Here is a 17,258-nt window from a genome sequence, read left to right as displayed (position 1 = left end):
CCAAGTCACATAATCATCATCGTTTGTTTTATTCAGTGTGGAAAAATACCCAGGGTGTTTTGGAAGGGGGTGACCCACACCCCAGACATGCAAAAATAGCCCACTACAAAGCAGTGAAGAACTTCTGCTGCATAACTGAAGGGGAATAGGTCTTAAGCATTCTCACACTGGGGTCTGCGATGGAGCAAATAGCTTCACTTTGCCATTAGGACACCTCTGCCTTCTGCAGGTGTCACTGCTGCGGATTTCAGGGAGTCGTTTATTACTTTTGGTAGTCTGCGAATAGAGAACGTTTAAGTAGTTGATCGTTGTGTCAACACCTTCTTAAGTCACTGTAACCAGATTGCTTGAGAGCAAGCCCATAAATAATGAATGGCCTTTGTTGTTGCTTTTTCTGATGTCCTTTGTCATACGGATCTCATTAGCCCAATCAACTTCATTAGTTTTTTTCCCATATTTGCATTGCAGTGAGTGATACTTGTGCATATCTAGTATTCCCATCACCATACTATCAAGATACCATATCTGTTTACTTAGTTTTGCATGTAGATGATATCACGTGGGTTTAAGTGAGGAATTCTTTATCCTAAGGGATTGTAATAATTATATGTTGCCTTTTCCCATGGCTGCCGGTTTGAGTGTTGACAAAACTTCAGCGTTTAGTAACTGCGGGAAGTAAGAAGTAACACTAAGTTGCTGCTTAGTGTTATCTTAATTGCCACTTGTAGAAGCAACTCCTAAATGACTTTACAAAGATATGTTTTGGCTTTGTAATTAATATTTCTGTCAATATTGGGCTGATAACATATGGCTCACAGTGGAACAAGTGTTTTGAGATGGTTGCTCTCATCTTTGTTATTGATTTGCCTTTATGCAGTGGGTTAGGCGTCGTCTTTAAATTGTGTGCAGCTGAGAGTCTTGAACAGAGGCGGGCTTAGGGAAATACTGAAAAATACAAGGAATTGTGGTTTTTTTGGTTTCTGAATAAATGTCTGCCATAAAACAAGCAGTAAACTGAAGAATGCTTTCTTTTCCAGTCAAGTTTTGCATACAGAAAAGATTTCTGGGTATTACCTATGAAGGCAATTCAACTGATTTTAATTAAGATGTCGTTTAAACACTGATACTAACTTCCACTGCCATTTTTAAATGCCATAATGGAACAAGCATGTGAACGCCAGTAAACTTTAATGAGTTTTGTTAGTGTATGTGCAGTCACTGTTTAGTGAATTCCATGCTTGGAATTGTGAGTTCTTCATTAAAACGTTGCTTTGGTTGCCTGGTAGTATTAAAGGGTAAGCTATTGCAGGTGCTGTTGTTAATGTTGGCCTTGTAAGTACAGACATCGAGAGCGCTTCAGGTTAAAGGTGGGGAAGGGGGGGTTGTAGTGCAGTGCAAAAGAATACCATTTTGAAAATTTCTGTCCGTTTTTTTGGGTCTCATAAATTGCTGTCATTAATTTTGGTAGACTTGCGTTGAAGGATGGGGGGTAACCTTACATTGTAACCAAATGGATATGTTGCCGCTGTTTTTGGTTTTTTTAAAGCTGAAGTACAGCCCTGTCGGACTTAATTACCAAGGTTGGTATTTTGTAACAGTTGTGGAGAACCTTGAATAATCTACTGGACACACTATTTGGATAGAAAGTAAAGCTAGAAGACATTAGGCGGACAGCGAAGATAGAAATCAACTAGCCTAGTTTTCTATTTACGCTTTAGATTTGAATTTGTTTTCTGAGGTAAAATAGATTTAAAAATTAATGAAATATTTTAAAATAAAGTGCCAAGGACTCAGATTCTCTCATAAAAGCAGTAAGATGAGACTTGATTTAAAAGAATGGAAGATAAGTGCTGGTGTTAGCTGTGATGTGTTCTAGATCAGTAAATGGCACTTCTCATGTTACTCAGTTACCAAAGTGTGGAAGATTTACTTCCAGCCAAGTAAACGACTTTGCTTTTTTTGGGCAAGTGACAGTTCTTCCTGAAATGATTGTGTACTATAACACACCTACACCTTGTATTGTTTACTGGAACAGTACAGTCTGTTTTAGCTTTGGGGTCTTGCATATAGTTGATAGCATAAGTATAATAGAAATAGAATTGAGCATTTTTAGTGACATAGGTGATGCACTTCGGTCTTTGATTAGAAATGTTTCTGCCCATTGTGATACTTGTGCGTCCAAGTCTTGGGAAGTTATCTTTTTTAAGTTGTGGAATCCTGCTCCTTTGTTTTGCTTTCTCCCCCATCTCTTTTTGTGAGAAGTGTTGTGATACAGGTGTAATTTAGTTGTTGACACTTGATCTAGTCATCTGCAAGAAGAGCTACCTGTTTTTTTTTCTTGTCCCATCCCCTCTCTGAGAGAGCCTGTTCCCCCACTTCATCTTTTATGATATCTCTTTTAGCTGTTTTTCGGTCTCATGTCTTCTATCCGAGCACTCTGACATGCTGTCTTCTATTAGACATTTTCTAGCATGTCAGAAGAATATTTTACATAAATTTGTGTTTAGACACAAATTTCTCCTTTTTTGTTCCCGCTCTGTTGGTGCAGTAAACATTGCCTGTGAGCAAATGCAAACTTCACTGGACAGACGAATGTCTCTAAGGCTAAAACCATGTACTGGGTAAAGGAGAATTAGTTGGGAAGGCTTGAAACTTGGTAATAGAACTGAATTTAGTAAGTGTTTTAATAGCTGTCCTTTTGGCAATGTTAGGTTAGTTTGTTAGCTGTCTTGATAGACAGACAGCATGTGTTGTTCCAGCCAAAGCCAGAAGTGTTACTATTTTTTGCTTGATATTTTTTTAGGTGACAGTTTTAGTGGAGTCCCTAGTAGCTCCCATTGGGAATGCATTTGTGAAGTGTGTCCTTTCAATCAGCAGAGGCTTTTGTGGAGTAGATAGTGCTGTTTTTATTGGAAATGGAAGGGTTGCTTAGGGGAGAGGTCGAGTGGCTCCTTTGCTCTGCTGTTACAGTTTTGCAGTCTTAGTCCCTAATGGTTGTATTTCCTTTCCATCCACTCTGGTCCTTCAGCACGATATCCTAGTATTGGAAAAGTACATTCATGGCTTTCTTGCCTTTTTCCTTCCCTCTGCTAAGTACCTCTTAGTTGTGGTGCAGCATCCAAACTGTCCTCTGTAGGAAAATTTTGTATAATTTTAAGCATTTAGGAAGTAGTGAGTTCAGTACCCTCTTACTATGGAAATTTGTCAAGTAAGTTTAAATTTCTTTACAAAAGTCCTCTATATACTGAACCTAATGGCACAGAAGGAGCTATCTGATTGGAGGAGCTTTGCTGACATGCTTTGAATCTTACTGCATGCATTAGAGTAATAACATATATAAATACTGATTTAGACTTTCCAATTTCAGTAGTGTTGTAGAATTTATACATTTTTAACGACTAAATATTGTTCCTATATTCCAATAATCAGTGAAAAATTTTTTTCAGGTAGATGAAGGAAACTCAGTCATCAAATTCTGTGCAATTGAAACTTTTATTTAGAAATGCTTAGGCAGAGAGTTTCCTGCAGGGACACTCTGTTACAGTGCAGGTGGTCAGCCTCTGACTTTGGATATGGCCTGAGAGCTGCTTGGGAAGGAAACACTTGGCCAAGCCCCAGCATCCAGGCTTTGCAGCTGGGCAAAGCGCTCGTGGTGCAAAATTCGTGCCGATTGCCACTGGCTATCCAAGGAACAAGAAAGGACCCTTTCCTGATTTTCCTGTGCTCTTAGGTAGGCTTTTATTGTTCACAGCCTGGGGTGAAGCAGTGTTGGAATGTCAGCTTTAACAGGCATCTACTGTTCCAAAAGATAAAGCCCTCTAAATAGCGCCCCAGGCCATAGCTAACAGGCTGTGCTGGGAATCCCATCAGCCAGCCAGCAGGCTGCTTCAGCAAGGACTTTCAGCCACCTGTAATCTTGCATTTGTGCATCTTCCACGTTTCATCCACTTTCATCTTCTAGTTGATACATTTAATCTGCTGGCTAGTAGGTTTTTTCAAGTTTTTAATCCCTGCATTTGAACAAACTGCAGTATGCTGGAAGGCTTTTATCCCCGTGTGAGCCTGCAGGGAAGCTGTGTGTATTCCATGTTTCCTTAGCTGGCATTGTGTTTCCCTGCTTTTCACTAAACAAACCTGGAGTTATTTCTTAGATGTTTTCAATTACAGCATAGATGCCGTGAAGTTTTTGTAGAGAATTATTCCCAAATCCTCTTTAGTTCTGTGATACTAGAGATAGGTGACTCTGCTCAGGCTAAAGATAGATCTCCTGGCTGCCTTGCTGGAGTGGTTCAGCTTAGAGCAGATGGCCATAAATGGAAAGAGCAACTGAAGAGAGACAGCTACCTTGGCCAGAGTGTGGATAATGGGCAACAGGTGCTTCTGCAGTCACTGCTTTTCAAAATCTTTACAAGTGTGAGCAATATGGGGTTAGCTGTGAACAGAATTTAGAGGGACATTGGAGTTTTTCTTCTGTTGTTGCTGTGATCTGCAGTGTATCAAACTTAACTGCGCTCTCTTGAAGTTGCATTATTTTTGATTAATTAGTTGTCCTAAACTTTCAGAACTTGAAAAAAGAACTATTTTTACCTTCTTCCCTTAGTTTTTGCATAAAGCACACCCTTTTTACTGTTCGCTGTGCTTTGTGGTTTTTTTTAACAGCCAAGCTGCTAAAATGAACTCACAATTATTTTTAACATCAGAGAACAAAACAGGATCTACGCTTTGGAAACTAGTCTTGTATTTACATATATATATGTATATATTTATCCAATAGACTGAAAATTTGAAGGGAGGTGACCTTTAGATTTTAATGGGGTAATAGTTGGAGATGATGCTACTTCTCTGTTCTGCTGCATTAATTTGTAATCATCCTCATTACAATCTGGTTTTTTTTTCTGGTTAATTTGAAGGCAGAAGCGAAATCTCAGTCTCTTTCTTTAAACTCTTGAACTCTTCATGGAAATGAGGAGCTTGCTTGTGAACCAGAAATCTAATCTAGGAAGTGACAGTGTCAGTTCTGCTCGTCTTATGTCTTCCCTAAATATTTCTGTCGACAGGAAGGTATAAAAGGTGTGAAGACCTCTGATTATCTTGTGGTTTTCACATTAAAGATTGAGAAGTACAGTTGTACAGGGATACATATGGACTTCTGTAAGTAACCCGTTCTCATAATTTTGTTTTTTTGTATCCTCCTGCAGTAGAAGCATCAGTTCATGGCAGTAATGTGCACTGCACAGATAAGACAATTGAAGCTGCAGAGGCCTTGCTTCATATGGAGTCTCCTACCTGCCTGAGAGATGCCAGGAGTCCTGGTATGTCAGCCACAGTCTCTGCTCTGGGAGCCATTTCTCCTTCTACTCATCAGTAAAACAAGCAAAGTGGGAAACCTATTTCTGTGGAGAGCTGTATGCTGTTTAAAACGTTTGCCTGCATATTTAAAAACTACTGATTTCTTTGAGTTTTATGTGATTTCTCCACCCTGCAACAAGCATACTTAGAGATTAAATTATTTATTTGAGAGGGGTTGTTGGGAAGAGATAGCTGAATAATGACATATTTAAAATTAATTTTCTCCCCTAAACATCATGGAATACTTTTTCACTGTGCGGGTGACAGAGCTCTGGCACAGATTGACCAGAGAGGCCATGGAGACTCCATCCTTGGAGATGTTGAAAAAATACAGGATCCAGTTCTAGGTGGCCCAGCTTGAGCAAGGAGTTGGACCAGGTCCCCTCCTATTGCCAGCCATTCTGGGTTCTGTCAATCTGACATTTTAAGTTGCTAAAATAAAGAGTTGTTTTAAGGGAAAAGTATTTCTATTCGTCTTTCTGTTTTGGAAAGAATACCCAAACCCAATGTGTTGCAGAGTGTTACCAGTCTGAAAAACCATTGATGGTTACTTTAACTGATGTCCCTTCTGGAATTACTTAATATGTGTTGGATGAAATAATAGTCGAACTGAAATGCAAAAGCTACAAAATAGGAAATGGAGATCAGAGTAATGATCAACAATGAAGCTGTAATTTGTTTAAATTAAAGTTGAGTTTAGTTCTGAGCAACACTGGTGTGGTACTCGTTTATACCTAAAACTACTGACAAGTGTGCTTGTTTTGGGGAGTTGGATTGAGTTTCAAGGTGACAGGATTTTGGAGCAGAAATTTGCTACACTACTGCATATGCTTGGTTTAGAAACATTAAAATATTCAGGTAGAGACTTCATCAGATACTCTTTCTTTCTTCTCTTGTAGTGGAAGTTTTTGTCCCTCCTTGTGTGTCCACCCCAGAATTTATCCATGCAGCCATGAGACCCGATGTGATCACAGAAACCGTGGTGGAAGTGTCAACAGAGGAATCTGAACAAATGGATGTATCTCCTGTTCCAACTTCCCCTGATATCCATGAACCAATGAAAAAGAAAAAGGGTACATATGGCTTTTCATAGGAGCTATCTCAAAATTTTACTTCTGTTGTGCACTGCTGTGGATGGTGCAGTTGGTGCAGGGGAGGATGGATTGGATGGTCTGGTCTCTTTGCTCATACAAACAGATTGATGGGAGTCTGAAATGTGTAATTTAGAGGGAAACAAATGCAGTGAAGTGATAAAAGGATACAAAAGCAAGATCTGTTTAGATTTAATAAAAATGCACATTGACTTGTCTGCAGTTGAGTTAAATCTGCCTATGAAGTAAGGAACCAAATGATAATTACACAGTAGTAATCTAAGAATCTAAGTTTATCCATACCTGTAGCAAGGAAACGGCAGGGGAAAAATAGACAAATAGCTTTTTTTCAGCAAAGGCAAAATGTAAAATTTTACTCTGCATTTGATTCATACTTCTTTTTCCCCTTGTATTATGTGCAGCTGGCCGTAAACCCAAGACCCAGCAATCAGCTTTATCTGATGGGTCTCCAGATCTAGGTATAAAGAAGAAACCTAGAGAAGGCAAAGGTATGTTTTTCCATTCATTGAGTCTTTAAAAATTGGCAGTGTGTGTGCATGGTATTTATCACAGGAAATGTACATATCTTTAAAAATGTGATGGATGAGATTGTACTGACTTTATTAGAGTTTTATTCAATGTCTTCAGTTTTGTTTGTCGAAGATCTAGCACAAGGATGTACGGTCTAGGAGTCTCCTCTAGTACCCTCCACAGTTAATGGGCTTTCTCAATTTTTATTTGCTTTACTTTGTGGTTATTGACTTGTGACGTCTTTTGTGTTGTGCATCAGCTTAGTGCTACACACACAATTTATTAAGCTACGGCTGTAATACTTGCTTTCAAGTAGAGGCAGCACATGAACATTGAAAAAGGTGATGGTTGGGAATATGATTTCTTAGTTCATTGACAAACTTCAGTGGGAAAATATTCCTTGACTAATCGGCTCCGTTTAGTTTAAGGGGAAAAACAAATGATGATGTGTTTCTGTATTGGTTGAGTGGAGAGTTATGTGCAGGAGAGTTCTAGTTTCCTAATGTTTCTCCTCATAAATAGAGGTTCCTTTCTTGGACTCCAAGCTCCTGCTATTCATTCAGCAAGAAGACAGACTGGGACATTTGCTCACAGGTTACCTTTGAGGTGGTGTGCAGTGTATCAGCTCTTCCCTGGCTACAGGTGAAAAATCTGGATCTCTTCTCTTAGTGCACTGAAAGTTGTTTGGAGATGTTGCAATAGCTGGGAATAACAAAATTTAATGACTTGGAGTAGCAACATGCCAGCTGAAAGAGGCTGCAGTGGTCAGCTCCACTGATACTTTGACATTTGTTTGAAAGCAAGGTCTCTGCTGGTTATGTAATTCCTTATCTGGCTACAGCTCCCGAGTCATGGTGTTTGTTAGCTGGGCAAAGAAGAATGGGACTGATGACTTCATGGAGATGTTTGCTCATGGAAACCAGTGCAAACACTGATTAGACTTCCCTGCAGTGCCCGCAGTTGCTTTAGATTAGGTGTAGCAGTGGACTTCAGTGGAGATGAAAGATTTTGTATCTGCTGTATTTAAAAATACATCTTGTTTAATTATTTCATTTTTTGGTAGTCTTCTTGAATCCTTTCCTTTCTTTCTATTTCAGGTTTTAGTATTATACCATTCTGTTACTTGAGCAGTACTTTCCAACTGTTCCAGGTCCTAAGTAATTTGAAAAAGGAGGCCTGTGTTTCTCTCTGTTCTCGTTTTTGAATTCAGCTCTGTAGCTTCCTGTTTATCAAGTGGGAGATGGTACTGCTTTGTGGTTTTCAGGAGATTTTTTAGCTTTCTTTTAAATTTATTTAATTTCTATGACCCTTCCTAATGACCTACATGTGTCTCTTGTTCTCATGCAGTATCTCAATCCACATTTTATATTACAACTGGAATAAATTAGCTTTTTTCTTGATGTCCTGCAAAATATTTTGTTAAATGGATTTAATTTTTGTTACTTACTAAAAAAAAATCACTTGCAAAGGTAGGCTGTTTCATATGCAACATATGTTTTTGGAAAACCAGAAAATATTCTGCTGTTCAGTACTATCAGAGTTAAGTCATGGAGAAGGAGAGATGATTGTGCACATTTGGAAAGGGGATCCCTTGTTGGCATTCCTTCCTTTGTGCATTCTGGGTGCTTTCTGGTGCAAAGTGAGGTGACTGTAAATCGGATTTAATTGCGTCCTACAGTCTGTTTATTCTCTTAAAGTTCTTGTTTCCTTTCTAATCCTGAAACCCACTTAGATTTTTGCAAAAAACTCTGTTGCAGACCTACAGCATTTGGTGGTCGACTCAGAAATTCTTTCTTTCTAAGGACCTGAGGAATAAAACCCCAGGGATTAATTCCATAAAATTGAGGATGATTTAAAGATTCCTCAATTCTCTTGTTGACTCTTTCCTCCTAGAGGTCTTATTCAAATAAATTATGGTTGGATTTTGGTAGCTCTTGAGTCAGTACTTGCTGTTGTTTGGAGCACACTGTAAAGCACAGATTTTCTCCATTGAAGTGCTTTTCCAAAAGATGGAACCTGTGATGCTTTTTTACCCTTTGAGGTTTTCAAAGACTGCTGACTTCTTAAAATCTGCAGTGGTCTCTAATCTGCCTTAATGTTTTTAAATTATCTTTGCATGGCATAACAAGTGCTAGGCTAGACCATTAAATATCAGGAAACTATGACCCTTTTTCGCACACACGCAAAAACATAATTTGGTCCATGTCCTTGGAGATAAAGAATTGTTATTAATGTTCTGAGGTTATTATTCTTGCAGATCTTAGATTTATATCCTCCTGTTCTGCAGTGTCATAAAATATCCTGACGCTTTCCTGCCCTGTTTAATCAAATATGAGAAGAAAATTCTGGCACTCATGCTGCAGAATAGATAGGTACTGACTTGGAACACCCTCCCATACTTCTTTTCAAGAGCTGAGAATGGGTGCTGGATTGAACAGGCTCCTGTGCTGTATAGCAAATCACTTGGATTAGCTCCTTTCAGAATGTAAATATTTATGGAAACTTGACTAAACTTAACAGAATGAATGAATACGTGCAGGTTACATCCTCTGCGTAACATTGCTTGTAAGACAGGCCGTATGGAGAACTTTCTGTTATCGTTAAAAGTGGTTTTCTAATACATAAATGCTTTCTTATTATAGGGAATACAACATACTTGTGGGAGTTCCTTTTGGACCTTCTTCAGGACAAGAATACCTGTCCTCGATATATTAAATGGACTCAGAGAGAGAAAGGAATCTTTAAACTTGTGGATTCAAAAGCTGTCTCCAAACTCTGGGGAAAACACAAAAACAAACCTGACATGAACTACGAGACTATGGGAAGAGCTCTGAGGTAAAAAAAAAAACAACAACAACTCTTAGATCCTTACCTTATCTACTACAGTTTAAAATCTGATTCTTAATTTTCCCCATAGAAATATAAAGGTTCTGAAATGTTAAAATTTTTGCAGATTTAGCCTTCAGTCTTGCGGTCCCTGTTACTTTCTATGTTACCAGTAAGTTTGCAATTTTAATTCCTGAAGTATGTAGTTGAGAGGTAAGGTTTTTTCCAGGTAGGTTCTTCAGATCCTCTGCCAGTGTGTTCTAACAGCTTCTTTCCATACCTCCTTACATTGTAGATTTTACTGAGATTAATTCAGGTTTTCTTGTTTGCACAGGAGTTTTCTTTAAAATCTGTCACTATGTTGCTTACTACTTAGTTGTACTTTCCTTGCAGGTACTACTATCAAAGAGGAATCCTGGCAAAAGTTGAGGGACAGAGGCTGGTATATCAGTTTAAGGAGATGCCAAAAAATATAGTTGTCATAGATGATGACAAAAGTGAGTCCTGCCATGAAGATTTGTCGATGCCTACAGATGAAAAGTCCCTGGAAAGAGTGTCTTTATCTGCAGAAAACCTTTTAAAAGCAGCAACCTCTGCACGTGAAGGGAAAAATTCCTCTCAGTTAAACTGTACCAGAACAGAAAAAGCAGTCACCAGAGTTGTGAATATTGCCTCACCAGCTCACGACACATCCTCATCTCATCCTTCTACTACCACTGCCACTGTCCCAGCAACAACAGCCCCCAGGTTGGTGTTAACGGGGCTGTTAAATTTCCTAAATCCTGTTGCTAGATGTGCAAAAGGTTTGGGGTTGGGTTCTTTGCTCGCTGATTCGGCTTCTTCATTTTTTTTTTGTTACGGTTCAGTTTGGGTTTTTTTTTAAGAACCTGTTCAAACCCCGTCTCTCTCAGAATTGTCTGTGCTTGTTGTCGTCTGTGCCGGTGCCCCGTGTTTTGGCCTGAACGCACACGTTTGTTTTGCAGGACAGTTCGTGTGGCAATGCAAGTGCCCGTCGTCATGACCTCTCTGGGACAGAAAATCTCAACGGTGGCAGTGCAGTCAGTAAACGCAGGCTCGCCGTTGATAACCAACGCGAGCCCAACCGCGGCGACGACTCCCAAGGTGGTGATCCAGACAATCCCTACTGTGATGCCCACCTCTGCTGAAAATGGAGACAAGATCACGATGCAGCCCACCAAAATCATCACCATCCCTGCCACGCAACTCACGCAGTGTCAGCTGCAAACGAAAACGGGCCTGTCCGGGTCGGGAAGTATCAACATCGTGGGAGCCCCGTTGGCCGTTCGAGCGCTAACCCCGGTGTCCATAGCTCACGGGGCCCCGGTAATGAGACTGTCGGTTCCTGCTCAGCAGGCCTCTGGCCAGACTCCTCCCAGGGTGATCAGTGCAGTTCTCAAAGGCCCAGAAGTTAAATCAGACACAGCCGCTTCGAAACAGGAATGCGAAGTGAAAACGCTGCAGCTGGTAAAAGAGGAGAAGCCGGCGGATGGGAGCAAGACTGTGACCCACGTAGTAGTAGTTAGTACACCCTCGGCTATTGCCCTCCCTGTGACAGTGAAAACAGAAGGAATCATCGCCTGCGAGAAATGAAGAATGGGTTTCTTCCGGCACGGACTTGTAACTGTTACGGTTTTGAATATACTGACATGACTGGGGGAGGGACGTGGATGCCGCCACCAAGTCGTAAAGGAGAGTTTTGGAATGTTAATAAACATGCCTATGCTGAAGACTTACTGGAAAAAAAAAAAAAAATTATTTTCCCGTGTTTCAGTGGGAATTAAACCACACTGATATGCCGATAAAAACTGCCTCTTCCAGTTGGGAAACAGCTGAACCTGTGGAGAAGGAAAGAGAGAGGGACTGAAAAGGGACCAAACAATTTCACTACGCTACCGGTTACCGAGTTACACTAAGACCTGAAACACTAAGAGAGAGCTGTGTGAGAGGTTTGCCTTGGTTTTTAGTTTTCAGGGGGAGAGGGAAGTCTCATTGTTACACAAATGGCAAATTTGATGCATTTTCTGTGCATACCAGCGATTACTACTGTGTGCCCACAGTACTCAACTGGTGCTATGTGAAAAAACTATGCTACTAGGTGTTGTAGGAAGTGAAATAAAGGAGATTAAAGAGCTTCTAAAAGAAGACAGAGGCCTAGAGGGATTTTTGTATCATACAGCTTAAGCAGATTCAAATTGAAAGCCTTAGACTGATTTTCAGTTATCTTTCTTGAAATAAGCTAATGGCTTGTTTGTGTAAAGCTTTTTTATTAAAACGAGTTTTTTAAAAACCTTGTACCTAGCACAGTATTGTTATAGAATAACATGTAACATATTTTGTATGGTAGTTAAAAGTCTGTCTAAATTTCTTAATCGTGGACAAAGTAGCAGCAGGTTTTCTGCCTTCTGCTGTACCATGCCTGTTTCTCTCACTTAGCCTTGACATCTGTTGCATACATTTCAGTTTCAGCTCTACTCTCTCTTCAAAGGTCACGCCCGGCATGAGCTTTCGTCAGGTAGTTCTAAACCTGTAAATTTTTTTAGTTGAACTTAAGAGGGAAGTACCAGTGTTCAGGATGAACGATAATAGTTTGTATATTCAACATTTGAAGTATATTCTATTTTGTTGTACTCTTGTTTCAAAGTGTATTCAAGTAGGTTTTACTGAAATACAGAAAGAAAATTTAATGGCGTTCGGTGTGCTTTTTATTTTTTTCCTTCTTCCTTTCTGCTAACCTGTTAACCTTCTTTTCTTATTTGAAATCTTCCAGGCATCCATCCTAATATAAATGATACAGTGTGAAATTTTGGGACTCCTGCCTGCTTCAAAGGGCTGACCAGCTCTCTCACTCTGTTCAAATACCTGTGACTACAGCTACCTTGCTGTAGCTGGTGAGGTAACTTCTGGCAGGGGTGTAGTTCTTACACGGTTTCAGGATGGTGAGTATACACATGAGCTCTGTGAGCTGCCTGACTGCTCCTCCAGCTACGCCAGATATTAGCTCCGTACTTCCAGTCCATGTGCATGGCTCGAAACGTAGCCTACCCTGGCACATCAGGCTGTGGGTAGTCCCGTGCCCAGTGGATCCCAGTTCCCAGTGATAATGCCCTGAAAAGTCTTCAGGGCAGGAACTTGGGTAATCTTGAAATCCTTGAAGTCTAAACGACCATCGGAGCAGCAATTTTAATGGCTGTCTGAAGGAACTGGAGTCTTCTGTAACGCTAAAAGACACCAGAGTGAAATACTTTACACACTGAGAACCAGGTTACTTGTAGAGTCCTGGCAGCAAGGCCCGTTCTTCCCTTCAGCTGGGAAGAAAAGTAGAAATAGCTCCACACAGCCAGGCCAGCATGTGGGGGGACCTTGAAAGGCTTCTGGAAAAACTATTCTTTTTCATCCTCTCGAGCAGGGAAGTGGAGTTTGAGAGCAAAATGAAGCTGAAGCAGATAAAAAGTTGTGTATAAGGCAGCAATCCCTTCCGTTGGTAGCAATGCGAAGAATCAAAGGTTCTTACACATGAACTGTGTTTCTGGCATGAGGTAGAGGACAAAGACCCCTTCACACAAGGAAATGGAGAGAAAAGAGGACTTTTTCTTCCTAAGAAAGAGGTAGGAAAGGGAAGTAGGGGAAGCTGGGCAATCGCTTGATTAATTTGGAAGTCTGAGAGGCACTAATGTTCTGCACAAAGGGAAATGGAACAGCGTAAAGAGAGGCAGGTGAAACAAATCTGAACCAAAGGCCAAGAAGGGAGAGACAAGTCTTTTTAAACCTGCAATTGTAAGTCCAGTCTGTAAGAAACCTTATTCTAAATGGCTGCTATTTGATTGTGTCTGAAAGAGATGCTGTATCTCAGAGCATGAAATGTCTATGTTGAGTACTTGTAATTAGACCTTTCCAGCGCCTAATTTAGATACACTTGAAGTCAAATGGGGACAAACTATCTTCCTAGAATTAGATAAGGATCTCCAGCTGATGACCTTCTTCTCTTAATGCCAAGACTGCATTATGTAATGGTAGAAACTGGAGGAATGAAGGCACCCAACTCCACTGCTGGTGGGACAGTCAGCTCTGAGCCACTGCCAGTGCTGTCTTGCCCCGGAGCCAGTGATGGTCCTTTGGCTCTCTCCCCTGGCCACCAGTGAGCGGCACATGACGCTGGCTGCCAGAGGATATTTACCTGGAGTTCATGAAGTGCTGTGAGAATCCCAGGCTGTGTGAGGATGCTGTGACTGAAATGGAAAGGGGACTTAGCCTGATTCTGCAAATCAGTGTTTGTACTGGTGGTATTGGAGGACATGACCTCGGGATGAGGGTGCTTTGGTTAGGGTGCTTTGTAACATCTGAAACAGATGAAAGGAACACTAGAATATTGAAATACTTAGTATCTAGCTGAATTCCCAGGCTTTTGCAATCCCATTGAAAAAGCTGTTGATTTGTACATGTGTGAAAGCGGGACTCCCTTTTACCGGATCTGAATCTGGTGGCTCATGTAGAAGAGTCCAAGCTTAACGCATCCTTGGCAAGCAGGAACTCGTAGATGTGTGGGTAGAATGAAACTTGTGTGAAGTGAGTATGCTTTATACAGAAGGCATTCAGCCATACACAGACTTGGTACCACTGATTTTGCAGATAAAAACTATTTTTATTTTTCAAATCCCCTGTTTTAAGTTACAGAATGAAAAGGGTGATGCTGTGTAATCCACAGGAGAGAAAAAAAGTCTTAGCTGTGAGTTGCAACTCAGAATAAATGTCTGAGTATCAAAAATAAGAAAAGTTGGAAGGAGAATCCCATTCCAGAGAGAACTGGTTTTGTTAACCCTCTCTTGCACATCTTTCCCAGTGAAGGGTTCTGGGTCTTGATACAGCTCAGGTTGTCTGGGTAAAGTGTGCTGAAAGGAAGGCTGAACTCTTGGGATCCTCTGCTAATTAATTTCATCAACTTTAGGGCTTTGGAGAGTTACATCTGAGGTGATCGAGGATGAGTGAGCCAGGGACAGTCAGAAGTTGAGGAGACAATGGAGAGGTGCCCGAAGCCTCAAGTTCGTACTCAGCACGACATGCGCGGCAGGGATCTCAGCTGCACGCGAGGATTGTTACTGCCCGAACAAGCTAAGTGCATCCTGCCTTGTACAGACAGCTCAAATAGCAGGTGTTAGGATTATTAATATGTGATCCAAATGACACTGTGTATTTGGGATCTAATAGTTCTCCAGGAGAGATGGTGTTTTAAAAAGCTTGTGACAGCTTCTGCCTCTCAGCAAATTAAACAAGTGGGTCATTTCTTCCTGCAGCTTGCTTGAGAGAGATGGAAAAGTGTCGCTACTGAAGCTAAGGCAGCCTTTATTCAAGATGAAAGCAAGGGATCTGTGCAGACTTTTTTTAGCCTTATAAGCCATACATCCATAAGAAGACCTTGGAAGACATTTTTTACTGTAAGAGTCATACTGCTACACAGGAAAAAAAAAAAATCCTTTCTGCTTCTTCTGAAAGATATTCAGTGTACTGATATTTATAGCTGGCAAAAGTATTTCAGTGCTGCAGGCTAGCCTCTTGCTGCATAAAACAAAGCAAGAGCAATAATCCATTTAAGTTTTCCAAAAGAGTCTGTCTGCAAAATAAATTATGGCAGGTACTGAAGCTGCCTGGGAACTTACTGGTTAATTTCTGCAGCCTGTCTGCCTTTTTATTAAAAACCAGCAGAAAGGGCTCACCACGGGGCATTGGGCTGTAGCAGGGATTTTCTGAGTAAGACAGTGTTAAGAATTGCCTTGAGATGGGAAGAGTCCCCAGCCTTCAAAATTACCCTTTAAGGAGTTGAAGCAGTGAACATCTACTGTAACATGTCCGGGATGAGAGAAGAATCCCAGCCCTTTCCACTTAAGGAGAGGTTCTGCAGTGATGGCAGCGTCGTACAAATCACGCTCCTTCTCGACAGTCTGGTTTCTCGTGTGCGAGAATCAGCGCTGGAAGCAAGGCTTTGAGTTACAATGTCTTAAGAACCCTCCAGATACCATACACTCCACTGTGAGAGTGGCAGTGAGAGTCCTGCAGCTGTGATAGTTCAAAAAAAGCCTCCCATGACTGTGGCTCTGTGCTCTGGCAGTGGGAAAGGTACCACACCAATGGACGCCTTGACTGGCCTGAGGAAAGTGGAGCTGCTTATACAAAAGTGGAATGCAATCCTAGGCTTTTTGGTGGGAGTGCTGGGGGTTTTTTGGTTATGGTTTAGTTTGTTTTTAAATACAGACGTGACCTTTGCTCTCAAGTCAGGGCTTTCTACCACAAGGGCAGTTTCTTCCAGAAACTGCCAAAAGGGGTCTGGATTGAAGCTCCAGGTTCAATCCAGTGAGTTTTTGTGGCAGATGAGCAAGGATTTGACCTGCTAAAGGTACTGTCTTAGAGGTCCACATTGTGGTGTTGATTTTAGAAGTGTTGATGAGCTAATTAATGGGCACTTGTATTACTTTTCCTCCTTGCAAGACCATTTGAGGGAAGGCCCTGAGAGAAAATAATCCTGACGGAGAAACACTGCATCTCACCCCTTCTGCACAACACCAGGAAATTGCATCTCTTGCCTAAAATCCCCCCCAAAATGCCACCCTTCTGGCTTCCGGGGACACAATTTGTTCTTTCTGAAATTCCAACCAAAGGAGGTTGCCAGCATGTTGCACCTGCCTGGTAAGAGTATTCAGCAAGGCCATTGTCTCCTTGGTGGTAAAATCCTTTCTGTCTGGGGAAAGACAAATCCAGAGAAATCCCAGGCTGGTTAAAGGAGCCTCTGCTTGGAAGCAGACCATTGCCCTCATCCTGCAAGGGTCAGGAACATGTGCAGAGCATGTTAGAGCTGCACAAAAGCACTTCATTTGTTTGCCTGGAATGTGAGGAGTGTGCTCGTGTGGGAATTTGGGACTTCCAATCACCAGACTCCCTATTTCCCTTCTCGGCAATGCAAGCATAGTAATTTATGGGCTGTGCAAAGCTCACACCTGCGGCGTTTCTTCTCTTCAGATGAGGTTTTAGCAGAAAGTGGCAGATACAGCTGCATCCTGCAAGGGGCCAGCCTGCCCAGGCACACTTTGCAGCCCTCAGGGAGGAATTCCTGCACTTCGCTTTGCAGGACTAGCTAGGTTTGTAGTTCCACACAGCTGTGGGAAAGGGGAATAGTTACAGTGTAGGTTTCCTCTCTTAACTCTGGAAGGGTGAGCAGCTTAACAGCTAAGCATAACTCCCTTCCCTTCAGACTTGTGAAATTTGGACATCCCAAGTTGGAGGAGTGTGCTGTGAAGGCAAAGCAGCTGTGCCACTCTGAGATTAGGGTCAGGGGTGGGGGAAAAGAGGTCTGGAAGGGGAAGCATCAGCTTGAAGCTCAAACTAGTTGAGATATGTCACCTTCTTGGCAACAGGAACTTGTGACAGTGAAGTGAGAAAGACAGGCAGCAGAGA

At 41.4% G+C, this 17,258-nt stretch overlaps 1 protein-coding gene across 7 annotated transcripts in view; it reads left to right on the top strand.

Moving 5' to 3' along the window:
* The window catches only part of ELF2 (E74 like ETS transcription factor 2), a 34,044-nt gene extending 16,790 nt beyond the window's left edge, over positions 1–17,254 (top strand). For 5 of the 7 annotated variants that reach the window (XM_040064885.1, XM_040064883.1, XM_040064884.2 and 2 more), the window contains 6 exons: positions 5,199–5,312; positions 6,249–6,422; positions 6,863–6,949; positions 9,614–9,806; positions 10,191–10,544; positions 10,781–12,502. In XM_040064885.1, the coding sequence (XP_039920819.1) occupies positions 5,199–5,312; positions 6,249–6,422; positions 6,863–6,949; positions 9,614–9,806; positions 10,191–10,544; positions 10,781–11,408 (1,550 nt within the window). In that variant the 3' untranslated portion in view covers positions 11,409–12,502. Of the gene's footprint in view, positions 1–5,198; positions 5,313–6,248; positions 6,423–6,862; positions 6,950–9,613; positions 9,807–10,190; positions 10,545–10,780; positions 12,503–12,585 lie in introns of those variants that run through there. The other 2 variants (XR_009207886.1, XR_009207885.1) reach the window with 2 other exon arrangements.
* Positions 17,255–17,258: the final 4 nt, after the last annotated feature.

Source organism: Hirundo rustica, chromosome 5 (genome assembly GCF_015227805.2).
Source record: "Hirundo rustica isolate bHirRus1 chromosome 5, bHirRus1.pri.v3, whole genome shotgun sequence".
Taxonomy (NCBI): Eukaryota; Metazoa; Chordata; class Aves; order Passeriformes; family Hirundinidae; genus Hirundo; species Hirundo rustica.
Note: the sequence above shows the minus strand (reverse complement) of the source record. Positions and strands in the feature narration are given on the sequence as shown.